A 16,296-nucleotide genomic window follows, 5' to 3' on the forward strand; every position below is an offset into this window, starting at 1 on the left:
TATTACTTGAGTTTGCCTTTTCAACTACCAAGGAATGAATATTCTCTTAAGTCACTATTCCAATGGAGCTAGTTGCCCCTGCAGAAGGGAGTTCTTCATTTTATTATTCCCAAGTGGAACTAAAAAGAAAAGATGCGAATGGTGGAGAACGGAGGTAGAATAAGACCACAATCTTGAGTAGGTTAGCTTTGAGTAATTTCCCGTTTGAAAGAATGCCATCACCAATTGAATACCTTCTTAACACGGTTAATTTATAATTGATTTTTATCTTTTTTTTTTAGTATTTTTAGCTATGAAACCATGTTTATTGATTAATCACAAAGCATTAATAAATAAGGATAACATAATTTATGAATAATGTTACAGATACAAAAAGTTAATGACTAATTATAATAATAAACTGGCTAATTATAGTAATGGATATGAAATACAGGGTACCAAGGGAACATTTTTTCATCTCCATTGCTGTCAAATATTAAAACAGTAAAGACGGTCTTCGATTCTGGAATGAAAATAAGGACGTCATTGTGTTGGAGTTGATGTTGAAGAATGAAAGCTTTCCAATTTTTTTTGAGCCGCTTGCCTTTCATTCCAATTTCTATTATGTTATCTCCAGTTTTGAGAGCTATAAATGTAGTTTTTTGTTCATTGAGAAAGTAGTCAACAAATCGTGGGATTTGCTGATTCAAAAAGTAAAAGTTAGGGAGCCGAGTTGAAGGAAATAAGTTAGGTAGAGAATAATTTTAAGGAAAATATGATAAGGGAGAATACGATAAGGATTTTTTTACCAACGTATACGGGTCGGCTGAGTGAAAGCTTTGATAGAAGCATACTGAAGTGGATGAGTCTTGTGAGAAATGAGGTTGAAGTGAAGATGTCACAACTATTTCTTCATGAGTTGGTGGATCGGCACGAGCTGCACATAAGAAATATTTTTGTTGGAATAAATAATGTAGGATTGAAACATTAGTATGAAATGGAAAGGATAAAGATGTATTATGAATGTATACAATCTTGCTGAAGATGAAGGTTTGTTAGGGGGACTGTCCAGCTGAGATTAACTTGTTGTTGCAATTCACAAAAATTAATAACATCAAAGAATAAATTCCCAATATGTCGAAGCAGTAGCATGTGATGTTCGTTAGTAATATTCTGTTCACAATATTCATCCCATCCTGCTCCAAGCTTGTCAAATTGCCAAATAGCTTTACCGGCAACGGTGGCTTGGGCAGAACAAAGAAATTGCGGTGGGTTGGACAGAACAAAAGAAATTGCCACAGTTATTCTTTCAACAGCCGTCGACAGTGAAGGAATGATGGTTTTTTACAAATGCAACCCAAGTGTAAATAAAAATTGACCTCTTGACAAGTGCAAACCAATTCGTTGTGGCTGGTAAGAAAAATATAATGGGAGGGCAAAACTGGAATACATTTGTTCTGATAGTCAACTAAACTGAGTTATTGCAATGATGACAATCACTTCCCAATACATATGGGAAAAGGCGGAACAGAAATGGTAAAGTGGTCCAATCGTATACCACCAAAATGAAGACAATAAATGTACCATTCATTTACAAAGACAACGGTCAAAAGAAGCCTAAAAATCTATTCTCTAACATTACAGTTGCCTCTCTAGTTGAGAGCTTCCCTCTCTAGTTTGAGAGCCTTGCCTCCTCTTCTGTAGGAGTAGAAGTCTTTGCGAGAATCTTAAACCCATTTCCTCCAGCCCCTGGACCTTTGTTTATAGTAGCTCCTCTCCAGTCTCGTCCCTCTCTCTTGGAAAAAACAACAAAAACATCCTTCTCTTGCTAAAATTCCGTTAATTCCTGCATTTTTTAAAAACTCTTGTTTTTTCTAATTTCTTGGCTCTGGGTTTTGTTCATGCGTCCATATTGAACAATTGAATTTGATTTCCTTTGTGCAGGTCGGTCAAGTAGCAACTCATCGTGGGTGGAGCCTGATATACCATTTAATATCTCCTCGAAACATGGCTGATGATCTCGTGGAAGTGTTCGACAGATTTGATCTATCCAACAAAGAAAGTTCAGGTATTACACTGGACGGGGTAGATGAGGATTTAGGCAAGGAAGAATGCAGGAAAAGCCTTTTTGGAAGAGTAATGGGAGATAGAAATGCCAACTTCACGGGAGTGAAGAACTTTGTCAATCAAGTGTGGGGTTTCCCAAAGAACATGGTGGCAGTTGAATTAGGGGCAAATCTATTCCAATTCAATTTCTCTGATGCGATGGATATGGAAAAGGTTCTGGTTGGAAGACCTTACACAATAGATAATCAGCTCCTCAATGTTAAGGTGTGGGAAGAAGGAATTGATCGCCGAATGGAGGCATTTCAAAGTGCGCACATTTGGGTTCAATTATGGAACTTGCCAGTTCATTGGATCACTAAAGAAATTGGGATAAAGATTGGTGGTATTTTTGAAGCTGTAGAGGACATTATCATCCCTTTGGGGGGAAGCAAAGAAGGGAGACATATAAAGCTGAAAGTTGTGTTTAATACTTCCCTTCCCCTGCTTAGAGGAACTGTGGTCAAGTTAAAAGGAACGAGTATATGGGTGGATTTCAAGTACGAAAAGTGCCCAGACTTCTGCTATGGATGCGGTTTGATTGGGCACAATGACAAAGTTTGTAGGTTCAAAGCAGGTACAAACAGGGGTAACTTCAAACCTCAATACGGGGCCTGGATGAGAGCTATGGCCAAAGGAACGTCCCCAAAAAAGAGAACAGAGTATCGATCAGATTTCTCTAGGGAGCCGAAAGAATCGATGACTCGGGCTGCTCAGAGGCTTCTATTTGATGGAGAATACATCGTTCAACAGTCTTGGGGCTTGGATTCCAGGCGAACTGAACAGGATGAACTGAAGACTGTTCGGAAAGAGCGGGAAGACGACTCAGTCTTGTCAGGGAAAGAGGGGGAACCAAAGATCCAAAGTCAAATTTCAAATACGGGCGGGGCGGACTTAAGGTCTGGTAAACCCGAATCTGAAAACTCGAAAAAACAAGATGAAAGCAGATGGGCCCTTGGGGAAGCCAAATGTTGCACTAGACCAGGCCCAATTAGCAGTCCAACTCTAAGAAGTCCTCAAACTAAGGAGGATGTCAAACAGGACCGGGTGGAACTAATGGAAATAACGGTTGAAAACATCAGAACAGAAGAGAACTTCTCCTCTCTCGGAGATTCCGTCGTAGTGCCAGCAGATGCAAACCAAGGAGTAAGCAGACTTAATCCTACGGGGAAGGCGATGGGTTTTAAAGGCGGGAAGCAGGTTAAGGTAGCCAGGAAAGATGGCAAAGGGCAACAAGGTCAGTTGGGTAGAATACCGCTATCAGATGTGGACATGAACATTGAAACTATTTCGGTGGCTGCAAAAAGGAAACCTTCAGAAGAGGAGGAAGAAGGCAACCTTATGCAAATTGATGAGGGCTTGGCGAAGAGGTGTAAGCGGAAGCAAGAGTACGACGAGCTGCCAATTTCTGAGGTCACGGAGGCCGGCCTTAAGTGGTCTCCCAAGATCACATGATAGTTGCGGCGTGGAATTGTCGAGGGGCAGGGAGCTCCTTGACTATTCCCTGCCTTAAGGAGGTAATCCACCTTCACTCCCCTAATATTATTTTTTTATGCGAAACTAAAAACCAAAAAATTTTTTGAATGGATTTAAAAAGAAAATAGGTTACGAGGAAATGGTTTTAGTGGACCCTGTAGGTAAAGCTGGTGGTCTCGCTGTTTTTTGGAAAAATGCTACCAATGTTTTGGATGTTTTATCAACCCCCTTTACTTTGGAACTTCTGTTGAAAACTGATAACGATGCTGAGACCTGGTGGTGCATTTTGTTTATGCTAGCACTGATGATAATATGAGGAAGAACCAATGGGATTTTTTGACTAATAGGAGCAGAACCTGGGGTAAAAATAAAGTCTTAATTGGGGATTTTAATGACATTATTTCCAATGATGAAAAATGGGGGGGCAGGGTGAGGCCTAATTGGACTTTCTCTGACTTTAAAGGATTCATTAACAACAATGAGCTCCTGGATATTGGTTTTGAGGGCCTCCCTTGGACTTGGAGTAACCTGTGGGAGGGGGATGGAGAAATTAAGCAGAGATTGGACAGAGCTCTTGCAAGTAAAGAGTGGTGTGAAGTATTCAAAGATGCAAGAGTGACCCATATTGAAGTGGAAGCATCTGATCACAACATCCTCCTCCTGGAGACAGAGCCTAGAATCAGAAAACCAAAAAGAAGATTCCACTTTGACTCCAGATGGTTGCAATACAGGGAAGTGGAGGGCATAATCCAAGAGGCGTGGGGTAAAAACCAAGTGGGGTCTAGAGGAGTGAGAATCAGCAGGAAGATCAAACAGTGCAGAATGAATCTGTCAGCCTGGAGTAGATCGCTAAAGCTAAATAGCAAAAAAGAAATCAAAAGGATCAAAGAGGAGATTCATGCTACAAGGTCCAGGAACGGTAACAATGCTAAAGAGGCCATTAAAATGCTTAGGAAGCAGCTTTCTGAAGCTTATAAACAAGAGGAACTTTATTGGAACCAGAGGGCTAGAATCAATTGGCTTCAAAGTGGGGATAAGAACACAGCTTATTTTCATGCTGTGGTGAATGGCCGAAGGAAGAGGAATAGAATTACCAGGCTTGAGAAGGAACAAGGAGGATGGTGCACAACAGAGGAGGAGTTTGGAGAGGAGATTACTCACTTCTACAATCAGCTTTTCACATCTTCGAAGCCATCAGACTTTGATGAGATATTAAATGGTATTCCGAGGACTATCACTGAACAGATGAATTTGCAACTTACCAGACCTGTTACTGAGAAGGAAATCAGAATTGCTGTGTTCTCCATGCACCCAAACAAATCCCCAGGGCCTGATGGTATGTCCCCTGTGTTTTTTCAAAGATTTTGGAATATTATCAAAGTTGATATTATTGATACTATCCAAGGTTTTTTTCATACTGGTTTCCTCTCCAAAGCTATCAATGAGACTCTGGTCACCCTTATTCCTAAAATAGACAACCCCCTCAATCTTGCTCACTTTAGGCCTATCAGTCTATGTAATGTTTTTTACAAAATAATTTCCAAAATTTTGGTGAACAGACTCAAACCTCTTCTTAACTCTTGCATTAGTTATTCTCAGGCAGCCTTTGTTCCAAATAGGCAAATTCTTGACAATGTCATGGTTGCTCACGAATATATGCACTGGCTGAAATTAAAAAGGAAGGGGAAGGAAGGGTACATGGCCATTAAGCTTGATCTTTCCAAAGCCTATGATAGAGTCGAGTGGAAATTCCTTTATGCCATTTTCTGTAAAATGGGATTTGCCCCTCTGTGGATTAGATGGATGCATAGCTGCCTTTCCTCTGTGTCCTATTCTTTCAATATTAATGGTGAGAAGCGAGGGTATGTTATCCCTTCTAGAGAAATTAGACAGGGAGATCCCCTTTCCCCGTACCTATTCCTGTTCTGTGCTGAAGGGCTTTCTAATCTCCTAAACAATGCTGTCAGTAACAAACAAATTTCAGGTGTCAAAATTGCCAGACAAGGCCCCAATGTATCCCATTTGTTTTTTGCTGACGACTCACTCATTTTTTGTAAAGCTAATGGTGATGAAGCAGGGCACATAAAAGAGATACTGGAATGCTATGGAAAGGCCTCAGGACAACAAGTCAACATCAACAAATCAGCAGTCATCTTCAGTAAAAACACAGGCAGCAGGGAGATGGAGGAGGTGCTACAGAAGTTAGGAGGAATCCAACAAGTTACACAAGGAAAGTACTTGGGCCTACCCCTAGTGGTTGGAAGATCGAAAAACAGTGTGTTCAGATTCATTAGAGAAAATTTGATGTCTAGAATGCAGAACTGGAAAGGGAAATTGCTGAGTAATGCAGGGAAAGATGTGCTACTCAAATCAGTTGCCACTGCTCTGCCATCCTATGCCATGTCCGTGTTCAGATTATCAAAGAACCTGTGCAAAGAGCTAAGTGGTTTAATGGCCAGATTTTGGTGGGGAAATGATCAAGGGGAAACAAGAATGCATTGGAAGAAATGGGAGGATATTGCTGATAGGAAAGAAAATGGTGGTCTTGGATTTAGGGATCTGCTCTGTTTTAATGAAGCTTTGCTTGCCAAACAAGTTTGGCGACTTATTACCTGTCCCAACTTGTTAGTAAGTAAAGTCATGAAAAACAGATATTTCCCTAATTCCAATATCTTTCAATCCAAAGTAAAAGCTGGAGCATCATGGATTTGGCAAAGTCTGCATAGCTCTTTAAAGTTGCTTGAAAGTGGAATCTGGAAGCAAGTTGGGGATGGATCAACAGTGGAAATATGGGAAGATAGATGGTTAGATATTTCAAAAAATGGAAGAGTCTCCTCCCCAAAACCAAATGGCTACCAACTAACCAAAGTTAGCAGTTTGATCAAGGGGAGGAAATGGAACAATGACATCATTCAAGGACTGTTTTCAAAGGAAGAGGCAGAGGCGATCATGGCTATTCCCCTCAGCGTATTCCAAAAGAATGACAGATTCAAATGGACATTTACTGATAATGGTTGCTACTCTTCTAAATCTGGGTATGCTAAGGCCAAGGAGAGATTCAAAGAGAGCAGTGAAAAGAATAAGGCAAAGGTAAACTCCAGTACAAACAAGGAAAGATCCAAGGTCTGGAATCAACTTTGGGGACTGAATATCAAACATAAAATTAAACATTTCTTGTGGAAATGTCTTCATTGTATCCTCCCAACCAATGAGGAAATTTTTAGAAGGACAGGCAAGGGTGATCCGATATGCAAATGCTGCGGGGAAGAATCAGAAACGACTGAACATGCACTTTTTCACTGCAAATCTAGAGGGCTAGCTTGGGCAACATTTCCTGTCTCTTGGGATGGCATTGAAGAACATAACTGGAACTTTTGGAAATGGTGGGAACATATGCAGGGTGCCAGAGCAAGGGAGGATGGGAATAAACACATTGAAATTACAGCAAATTTCCTCTGGCAAATTTGGAAGGCAAGAAACGGGTGGAACTTTAACCAGGATCTGAAAGGAAGTGACCTGATATCCAAAAAAGCAATGGAAGAATGGATAGAGTTTGATGAAGCAGGAAGGAATTCAGAGATGACCAATGGTACGGGTCCCCAACCAGAGGACAGACAGAGCATGTTAGTTGGACTAATGGAACAACATGTTTCCATTATGTATACGGATGCAGGAATGAATCAAACCAGAACGAAAGCAGGAGTTGGAATCATTGCTAAAACTAACAATGGCAGGATTCTGACGACTTGATCTATCCCGCAGCCAGGAGGTAGAGATGCAGCTGAAATGGAGGCTATCACTATTAGAACAGCATTGAGCAAGGCTATTGAGGAAGATATGACATCCTTATTGATCCTCTCGGACTGCAAAGCAGTGGTGGATAGAATCAATATAGGAGGCCAAGGTCTAACCTCTCTGGACATGCTCATTGAAGACATAAAGCAGTTGAGTCTTTCATTCTGGAAATGCTCCTTCTTTCACATAAGGAGGGAAATGAACCTGTGTAGCCATAGGCTAGCTAAGTTTGCTATTAACTTGGTACATGAAACTAGGTGGAAGCAATCCTTCCCTGTGTGGCTTAACAAAGAAGCCCACAATGATTTCCTGGCAGTTGCCAGCCTTTTGTAAATCTGCTATGCAGACTAATCATTGAATTATATAATACAGCTGAAGTTTGACAAAAAAAAAAAAAAAAATTTACAAAGACAACGGTCTTAGCATTTTGGATTTTTTTTTTTTTTGCACAAACACATTCAAGGACGACCACAAATTGTCCAATAACATTTTGCCACATCAGAAAAAAAAAGAACGGTCTCGGCAACACCCCCACACACTTAGTACATATGTGTTAATAAAGAGTAAAATTTTGTGAAACATCCCAAAAGTTTAGCTCAATTTCATTCCAACTTAGGGTCTTCATCTATTTTACCCAATTGCATAGCTGCCACGGCTAGTTTTCAAAACCAAAACATGAGGACTAATCCGGAACTGAAACAAAAACCTGGGGACTAAAAGCGGTAAATCCCGCAAAATATTAAACTTTGATGCCCCCGAATCTAAGCCCTGTCAGGTTGGAACTCAAAAGAAGTGGAGTTGTGAAGTACTCAAAGTTCTACAGCTTGTTTGAAGAGGAAAAGAGAGAGATAGATAGAAAATTCAATAGGAGAAAAAAAAAAGGGCCGGAGGATAGTAACTAAAGCATGGGTGATCTAATTGCTTGGTTATTATCCTTTTTCATCCTAATTGCTCTTCTTGGTATTATCCTCTATCAGGTAAATTATAAGCTCAGAAATATTTTTTTCTTGCATTTCTTTTGTATTTTTTACAATTTAAGATTCCCTTTGAGGTCATTATGAATAGGATGCAATAATTAGATTTCTAGAATGGGTTGCTGCACTCTTACCTGGGACGTCCTAGGTTGTAGAATTATGCAGTTAAACTTAGATAATTCTTTTTGAAATTAGCAGAATAAGAAAATAAAAGGGATTATTGACCATGCATATGATAATCTCTAGTTGTTTTGATTTGGGAGGTTAAAGATTTGATTTTTAACATAGCAGCCTTATGAATTAAGTTGGCCCCTTCGGTATGGAGCATTTTTTTTTTACCATAAACATGATCAATTAGAGCTGGAAATTTATAAAATGGACGTGTTCTTGGATCTTGAACTGTTCCAGAATTGACAAATGATTAATGCAGATGACGGGAACATGTTTAATGGTTAGCTATTAGTATGTTAGCCAACAAAAGGGGTATTAAATGACGGAATGATTTTGTGTGATGGGAATATTTAATTCTTGGCTACCTAAGCGATGAATGAGGAATTGAGGCGATGGAGATTATTAAGTCTGTGTCTTGAGTGTTCTTGTCATCTGTTGCAGCAACTTGCTCCTAAGACTATTCAAGGTGAGTCAGTTGGAAGAGTGCTGTCTGTACATTGTGTTTGCAGAGAGGCTTTAGAGATTTGTAAGGAGCTAAGTATGTGAGCTGTATTATGTAATGTTGGTCATCGTTTCTTCTTTATTGTCAATGGATATGCACATGCTTGTATTGAACTCAGAAGCTATCTCTGCATGGTTAGAACTTGAATTTACTAGGTGTATAATAATTGTGCTTCTGGGTTGAGTGGAGTGCGAGGGGGAGATATCAACAAGTGTGCTCTGTTATTTCCGCTTTTAAAGCATTTTTTATGGACTCCCACTGATTTGAAAGACTAGTAGTGTAACAGTGATTACTAAGGTTACATTTGCAACACAAGCTCGGCTGACGTCAACTATATGGACAACTCTTCTAGGCATACAGGTTTTAACATAAAATCTGGTTGATAATATGCTCCTATGGTATTATATGCCTTGCTATCTTTTGACAGGGTTTCTATCTTCTTCCTCCCCATGTGCTCACTATATATAGATTAGTTCATTGTTATTTGGTTTTAGAAGAATCTTACAAATGAACTTGTTTACTGCAGCTCATGTGCTTGGCAGACCTTGAGTTTGATTACATAAACCCATTTGATTCAGCATCTAAGATAAACAACGTTGTTTTGCCAGAGTTTATCACTCAGGGAGTTCTGTGTTTCCTCCATCTTGTGACAGCACACTGGATGATGTTTCTGCTATGTCTTCCATACTTGTATTACGACTTTAAATTGTAAGTTTTTACCTCTAGAAGGTAGAGAAGAATATAAGTTCAGTGTGAAAAATTTAACACTCTTAAGTTTTTCAGTTAGGGAATACATGATATCTTCATTAACGGTGTCTTATAATGAGCAATTTATGTTGATGAGGTAATTATTTCATAAAATTATCATATTGATGAGACTACTGCAGTTTAATACATGCAAGCTTATTATCAAAACCAGCACAATTGACTGGATTCAAGACTTGGATTTCTGTGAATCTTGTTAGCATTGTCAATTCAAAGTTGAAATTAATTGGTTACTGAATTTGTCGGACCATGGTTTGGTAGTTGAAGGTTGAAATTAGATTTCTTGATTTGGATTAATTTGATTCCCATTGGTTCTGGACAAAAAAGTTTAGTGGCAGAAACAAAGCTTATTATATTTGCTTCATTGTGTAGTGTATTTTTTCAGTATTCCTATGCTTTAATCCTCATGTAGTAATCTTGCCTTTGTCAGAATATACTTGTTTTTGTGGCTTAACATAGGAGACATTGTTGGTGCTTGATCTAATTGTGTAATTATGCATCTGAGTTTATCATGAGAAGTAATTGACTCTAACAATGCATTTTGTCTCAACAGTTTGAGTGCATTTAGTTTTTGCTTGTTAAGTTGGTATGTAACATATGTAAATTATTTACATTTTGGCATGGGCTGTACAACATAGCATTCTGAAAGTCCTTGTTATCGCAATCTAAAAGGACGTTAGATTGTGAATTTAGTGATCAATCTAACTGGTCAATTCCTGGAGAGGCAAAAAGTCATCTTGCAAAGAGTACTTGAAACATCATGCCGAGTAAAAATGGCCTTTCTTGATCTGTCATGGCTGATCCATGGTTAATACTTTCAGCAAATAGTTTCTTTTTCAACGTATTTGGATATGCAATCCTTGAGCAAAATTAGCAAATAAGCCACATGTTAGGACGCTCTTGGCAGGAACTCAAGGAGAAGGGGATTTTGTTAATTTTATCTCTAGTCTACTAATGCTTTGTCTAAGCAGAATGAGTACAAAGAAGAAACTACTATGGGGTTGGGATGATTTTCCTTCTGCTACTTAACAGTTATTAGATTGAAGAAATAGGAAGAATTTGCAGGGGCGGAAGATGTCTCTTAGAGATCATATAGAATTTGTGCCTTGCTGTGATAGAAGGAAAACTGCTTTGTTCTGACTTGACAGTTTCATATTCTTGTTTTGGCATTCAACTCATATAATAATCTGCGTCAATTTGCATGAAATGCGCACCTCCTCTTGATTGTTAAGTATTGATTTCCTAGAATAAATGATGGAAGATTATGATCCTTTTTAAAATATTGAGAGTGAACAGTGTGTCCAAGTTGCAAGCTAGGCCTCCCTCTACCTTCCCTATTGTGTTTTTCAATTTGGCAGGTGACAGTTTGTGCAGATGGCTGATGTTAACACATGATTAGGTACACTGAACGTCGCCACTTGGTAGATGTAACCGAGATCTTCAATCAGCTTCCCTGGGAGAAAAAGATACGATTGTATAAGCTGGGATATCTTATTGTCCTTATGGCATGTTCAATATTCTGGTATGCATTACGAGTCACACTGCCACTATGTATCATGTAGCACATGGTAAAGTATGATTTAATACTCATTTTCACCTTGTTCTCTGTCACTTTTAGGATGATTTGGAGCATTGTGGAAGATGAGCATTATTAAGGAGTCAGCTTGCAAGTCTACCCTATGTATGTGATACTGTGTTTTTATGGTCCGCTAGTTTTTCTCTGAAAGCGTAATGTCGGAGTTTCTTAGTTCTTAATTTGTTGCTTTTTCAGACACAACTATTAAAGGTCTAGCCTGTTAAATTCATTATCCTTTAAGTTGTCATCCTCTTCTCTGCAGTCACTGCTAATTAGTTTTATGTATGGTTTCTTTTCAGGTTCTTGGTCTGGATTATCTCTATGATTGAAGACTAATGTTTTGGCGTGACTGTAAGACCATCGAACTGCTGATTAGTGTTCTTTATCGTGGGCTTTATGTGCAGATCTTTCGGTTGGGACCTGGAGATGCAAGATAAAGCTTTCTGCTCATGACGGCCCTGATTGATGTATTTCACAGCCAGATTTAGGCGAATTTTATCTTTTCAAATTTAATTCTGCATAGCCACCTTGTATTTGTACCCTGTTTTGGGAACCAAATACTGTATAGCAGCAGGGAAACTTGCGAGTCTTCTTGCTTTGTGGATGTGACCCAAGACATCTTGAAGAGGGCAAACATTAATTATTTTTACCAAGTAATTAGCTCAAATCCATAATCAGAATTTTTCAGAAGATGGGCATAGTAATTTTCTCATATTGAAGAAGGTGAGTTGAAATATTTGTAGTCCTCGTAGGTTAGGTTGGTACTGGCACTTGATTCCTCTTCACTTTGAACTGGACAATTTTTTGTATAGATTTTTTCTTGCAGATCATTCACTAAAACAATCCTTACATCGACAATAATGAGATTTAAACATAATATAGGCCACACATTGATAGTGAGATTCAATTACACGACTTTTTTTTTTTTTTTTTGGTAAAAAAGTGATCTTTTCTTACCAACTTGGATTGGCGTCCATACAATAGACAAATGCATGAGTTCTTGCAGCATGCTAAGGTTAAAGTTGGACATTGGTGATTACAAATGCGAAATTACGTGAAGGTATTTGACTGTTCAACAATTTGTTTCTATTTTCTCCGGCATCAATAGGACCATCATTGGTTCTGCAGGAGGGTTTCGTTGTCATCCAAAAAAAATAAATAAATAATAAAAGATGGAATCTATGTTGGTATGGACACACAGCCAAACATGAGCAAATATCTTAGCTTGTTTCCCCACCTTTAAACTTGAGCGTCCTGTTCTTGAAGCTCAACCCAAAAATCCATACCTTATTCGGGAGGGAGCAAATTCCTAAACAATCCACACCCTAAAATCCAGTTAAATTAAACAGGGCTTTACACTATTACAGGCTACAAGTACAATCTGCTAACTAGAAGCTGAAGTGACCGTTAAAATTCTGCATTAAGTCGAGCTACAAGTGCAAAAAAGAAACACAAGAAAAAAGACGCAAGTGTATGGAGAGAGATTTGTTATCTTAACATTTTGGTTGCTTTCTAATTCTCACTAGACAACTAATTAAAAGAAAAACTAATAAATTGTAAATGCTTGTGTTAAGGGTTAAGGGTTAGGTTATTAGTTTCTTGGGTGGCCCTAAGAGTTGCCGGCTTTTGAGGTAAACACCTGGGATTAAGGGTTAGTAATTTAATTCTGATTTCTTCGTTGAAAAAAAAAAAGAAATGAATGAAGAGGTTTCCAAGAGTCTTGGGGGTTAGTACACCTTTAGTAGCAAAGGCCCTCCCTAGCCTTTCCACATCAAATCCCACATCGATCCTCGGGAGGTTAAGGGTTAGGTTATTAGTTCCCTGGGTGGTCTCAAGAGTTGCAGGCTTTTGAGATAAACACCTGGGATTCAGGGTTAGTAATTTAATTCTGATTTCTTCGTTGAAAGAAAAGGAAATGAATGGAGAGGTTTCCGAGAGTCTTGGGGGTTAGTACACCTTTAGTAGCAAAGGCCCTCCCTGGACTTTCCATATCAAATCCCACATCGATCCTTGGGGGGTTAAGGGTTAGGTTATTAGTTCCCTGGGTGGCCTCAAGAGTTGCCGGCTTTTGAAATAAACACATGGGATTCAGGATTAGTAATTTAATTCTGATTTCTTCATTGAAAAAAAAAAGAAATGAGTGGAGAGATTTCTGAGAGTCTTGGGGGTTAGTACACCTTTAGTAGCAGAGGCCCTCCCTGGCCTTTCTACACCAAATCCCACATCGATCCTTGGGAGAGTTAGGTTATTAGTTCCCTGGGTGACCTCAAGAGTTGCCAGCTTTTGAGGTAAACACCTGGGATTCAGGGTTAGTAATTTAATTCTGATTTCATCGTTGAAAGAAAAATAAATGAGTGGAGAGGTTTCCGAGAGTCTTGGGGGTTAGTACACCTTTAGTAGCAGAGGCCCTCCCTGGCCTTTCCACACCAAATCCCACATCGATCCTCGGAGAGGGGGTTAAGGGTTAAGTTATTAGTTCCCTGGTGGCCTCAAGAGTTGCTCCCTGGCCTTTCCACACCAAATCCCACATCGATCCTCGGGGGGGGGGGGGTTAAGGGTTAGGTTATTAGTTCCCTAGGTGGTCTTAAGAGTTGCAGGCTTTTGAGGTAAACACCTGGAATTCAGGGTTAGTAATTTAATTCTGATTTTTTCGTTGAAAGAAAAAGAAATGAGTGGAGAGGTTTCCAAGAGTCTTGGGGGTTAGTACACCTTTAGTAGCAGAGGCCCTCCCTGGCCTTTTCACACCAAATCCCACATCGATCCTTGGGGGGATTGAGGGTTAGGTTATTAGTTTCCTAGGTGACTTCAAGAGTTGCCGGCTTTTGAGGTAAACACTTGGGATTCAGGGTTAGTAATTTAATTCTGATTTCTTCTTTGAAAGATATATATATATATATATATATATACATACATATATACACTCTCTGGACATCACTGAAAGTGATTCCAAGAAAATGAAATTCAACAGCGACCTTTGTCCATACCTCAAGATGCAGTTACTTGGAAGTTTGTAAATCATTTTGTAAGATGCATTTCACACTCTTTTAATATACAGGCTTTTGCAGTTCATCGGTTTTTTTTATCCAATAATAGTAATAATAAAAGTCATCAGCCTTTCCTTTCTTGGAAGTTTGTGTCTGTCGTAGACTCGTATATGACAAAGATAACTTTCAAACTTCAGAAACAGGAGTAGTGCTGTCTTGAGTCTTCCTGAACAACTCTCATTAAAGAAATCAAAACTAAAATGAGAGCAATGACAAATGAAAACATCTACCAGAAGCACCACCTCGATGATCAATCATAGAATAGAACTCTTGATATCTAATGATAAGAGAATGAAAAAAAAGAGAGTGGTTGGCATTGGAATTATGTGATTAATAAAGGAAAAGGTGTGGATTAAAATCGTACTAAACATAAATTTATTATTTTTGTTGTTATAAACATGAAAAACATATATTCATAAGAAGGTCAAATCCCGTTTGATACATTAAGGGGAAGTATAGCATTTTCTTTAGTAAAAAAAAAAAAAATCTGCAGAAACTCAGTTAACTGAGCTTCTCCCTCCCTCCATAACATGAGAGTAGAATAGATTGTTTACGTTAGATTAAAAAAAAAAAATCCTTTATAATGAACTATTATTGCTGTACAGGGATGCCCGGCACAACAGATGTCCAATCATATTGCCCCGAGATACCTAGGGTTTTTTTTTTCCACTAAATGGTCCATCAGTTTTAGCCTTTAGGTTTCGATTATTAGATTAGACAATTATAATCTTGTATAAACGTATAAATTAGTGTTTCCTAAATCATATAGTAGTTCTTTATTCTTTGGCTTCGCCACTTCAAAAGAATCAAAACAAAGCCTTCCTGCCAAATCCAAACATTTATTTATTGAGTTTCTTATAGATGCCAAAAGGTTACTTCTGTCCATCATGCGTTTATATTTATTCCCTGCGAAAACCGACCCCATTTCCAGTTTTCTGGATTTTGAAGGTGACATATTGGTACCCCTTCATGGTAAAAACACATACACATAAATAAAATATTCGACACATTTGTCCAAACTGTTGTCCTTGGCACTGCCATTGATGGATCCAACTTCCAAGGCCTCTTCAACCCGAAAAGGTTTCTAACATATAATCATCAAGATTACAAGATTTACCTCAACTATTGCATGAGTTTTTGAATAGAAAAGATTCATACATAGACAGACAAATCTATATATTCTTTCAACAATACATAATAAAAGTAGAAGTTGCAGAAAAAGCTGATGAAAAAGCTATCTGAAATGAGTGAAGATTTTCTTAGAAACTAACTCTAACTCTATCCCATCATCCAAATAAACAAAGTCTTCTATGGCAGCCATGTTCGAGCAGGAGTGCCCGGCCTGGATTACCTCTTTTCTCCTGGAAAAGTCCCGAAGGATGATAATTTCCCTTTTTGCACGCAGCATATGCATGTGCTTGTTTTAGAATTACAGTATCAGTCTAGATCTTCTTGTCGACATAGCAAAATTTTATGAAATTATTTTACGTAAAAAAAGAAACAAAAGATTACAAGTGATAACATATTTAATTTAACTCCAGCTGAAAGATGGTTTGAAATGAAGATGTGAATGTCATGCGATGATGCAACAATGGCTGCGTCATAGGTGATGAAAGACCCAGTTCCACTTCTTTTTTTTTTTTTTTTTTTTTTTGTTACACCTATTCCTATTCTATCTTAGGGGAGGGAGACCCGAAGGAGTCAAGGGGTACCATGGTAGGGACCAGGGGCGGATTTAAGGTGGAGGCACTGGGGGAGATTTAAGGTGGGGGCACGGGAGGCATGGGCCCCACTGTCCCCGTTAAATTCCTATAATACTTATATAATTTTAAGTGTGTCCCTAGAGTTTTTTTAAAAAGGATGTGAAAGAATTATATAATTTTTTAAGTTAATTCATAAACTAAAATTCTA

The 16,296-nt window shown here is 38.6% G+C and overlaps 2 protein-coding genes across 2 annotated transcripts; both read left to right on the forward strand.

Moving 5' to 3' along the window:
- The first annotated feature begins 3,117 nt into the window (after positions 1 to 3,117).
- LOC140035432 (uncharacterized) lies at positions 3,118 to 7,545 on the forward strand. Its single transcript, XM_072076427.1, has 2 exons — positions 3,118 to 4,894; positions 5,618 to 7,545. The coding sequence occupies exons 1-2, from the start codon at positions 3,871 to 3,873 to the stop codon at positions 7,306 to 7,308; spliced, it is 2,715 nt and encodes a 904-aa protein (XP_071932528.1). The 5' UTR covers positions 3,118 to 3,870; the 3' UTR covers positions 7,309 to 7,545.
- A 406-nt stretch (positions 7,546 to 7,951) lies between these two features.
- On the forward strand, positions 7,952 to 12,031 carry LOC113727710 (protein cornichon homolog 4-like). The gene is made up of 5 exons (XM_027252024.2): positions 7,952 to 8,330; positions 9,527 to 9,708; positions 11,165 to 11,287; positions 11,384 to 11,446; positions 11,641 to 12,031. Exons 1-4 carry the CDS (start codon positions 8,259 to 8,261, stop codon positions 11,418 to 11,420), a joined length of 414 nt encoding a protein of 137 aa, XP_027107825.1. The 5' UTR covers positions 7,952 to 8,258; the 3' UTR covers positions 11,421 to 11,446; positions 11,641 to 12,031.
- Positions 12,032 to 16,296: the final 4,265 nt, after the last annotated feature.

The sequence above is a fragment of the Coffea arabica genome, chromosome 2c, assembly GCF_036785885.1.
Source record: "Coffea arabica cultivar ET-39 chromosome 2c, Coffea Arabica ET-39 HiFi, whole genome shotgun sequence".
In the NCBI taxonomy this organism is placed as follows: Eukaryota; Viridiplantae; Streptophyta; class Magnoliopsida; order Gentianales; family Rubiaceae; genus Coffea; species Coffea arabica.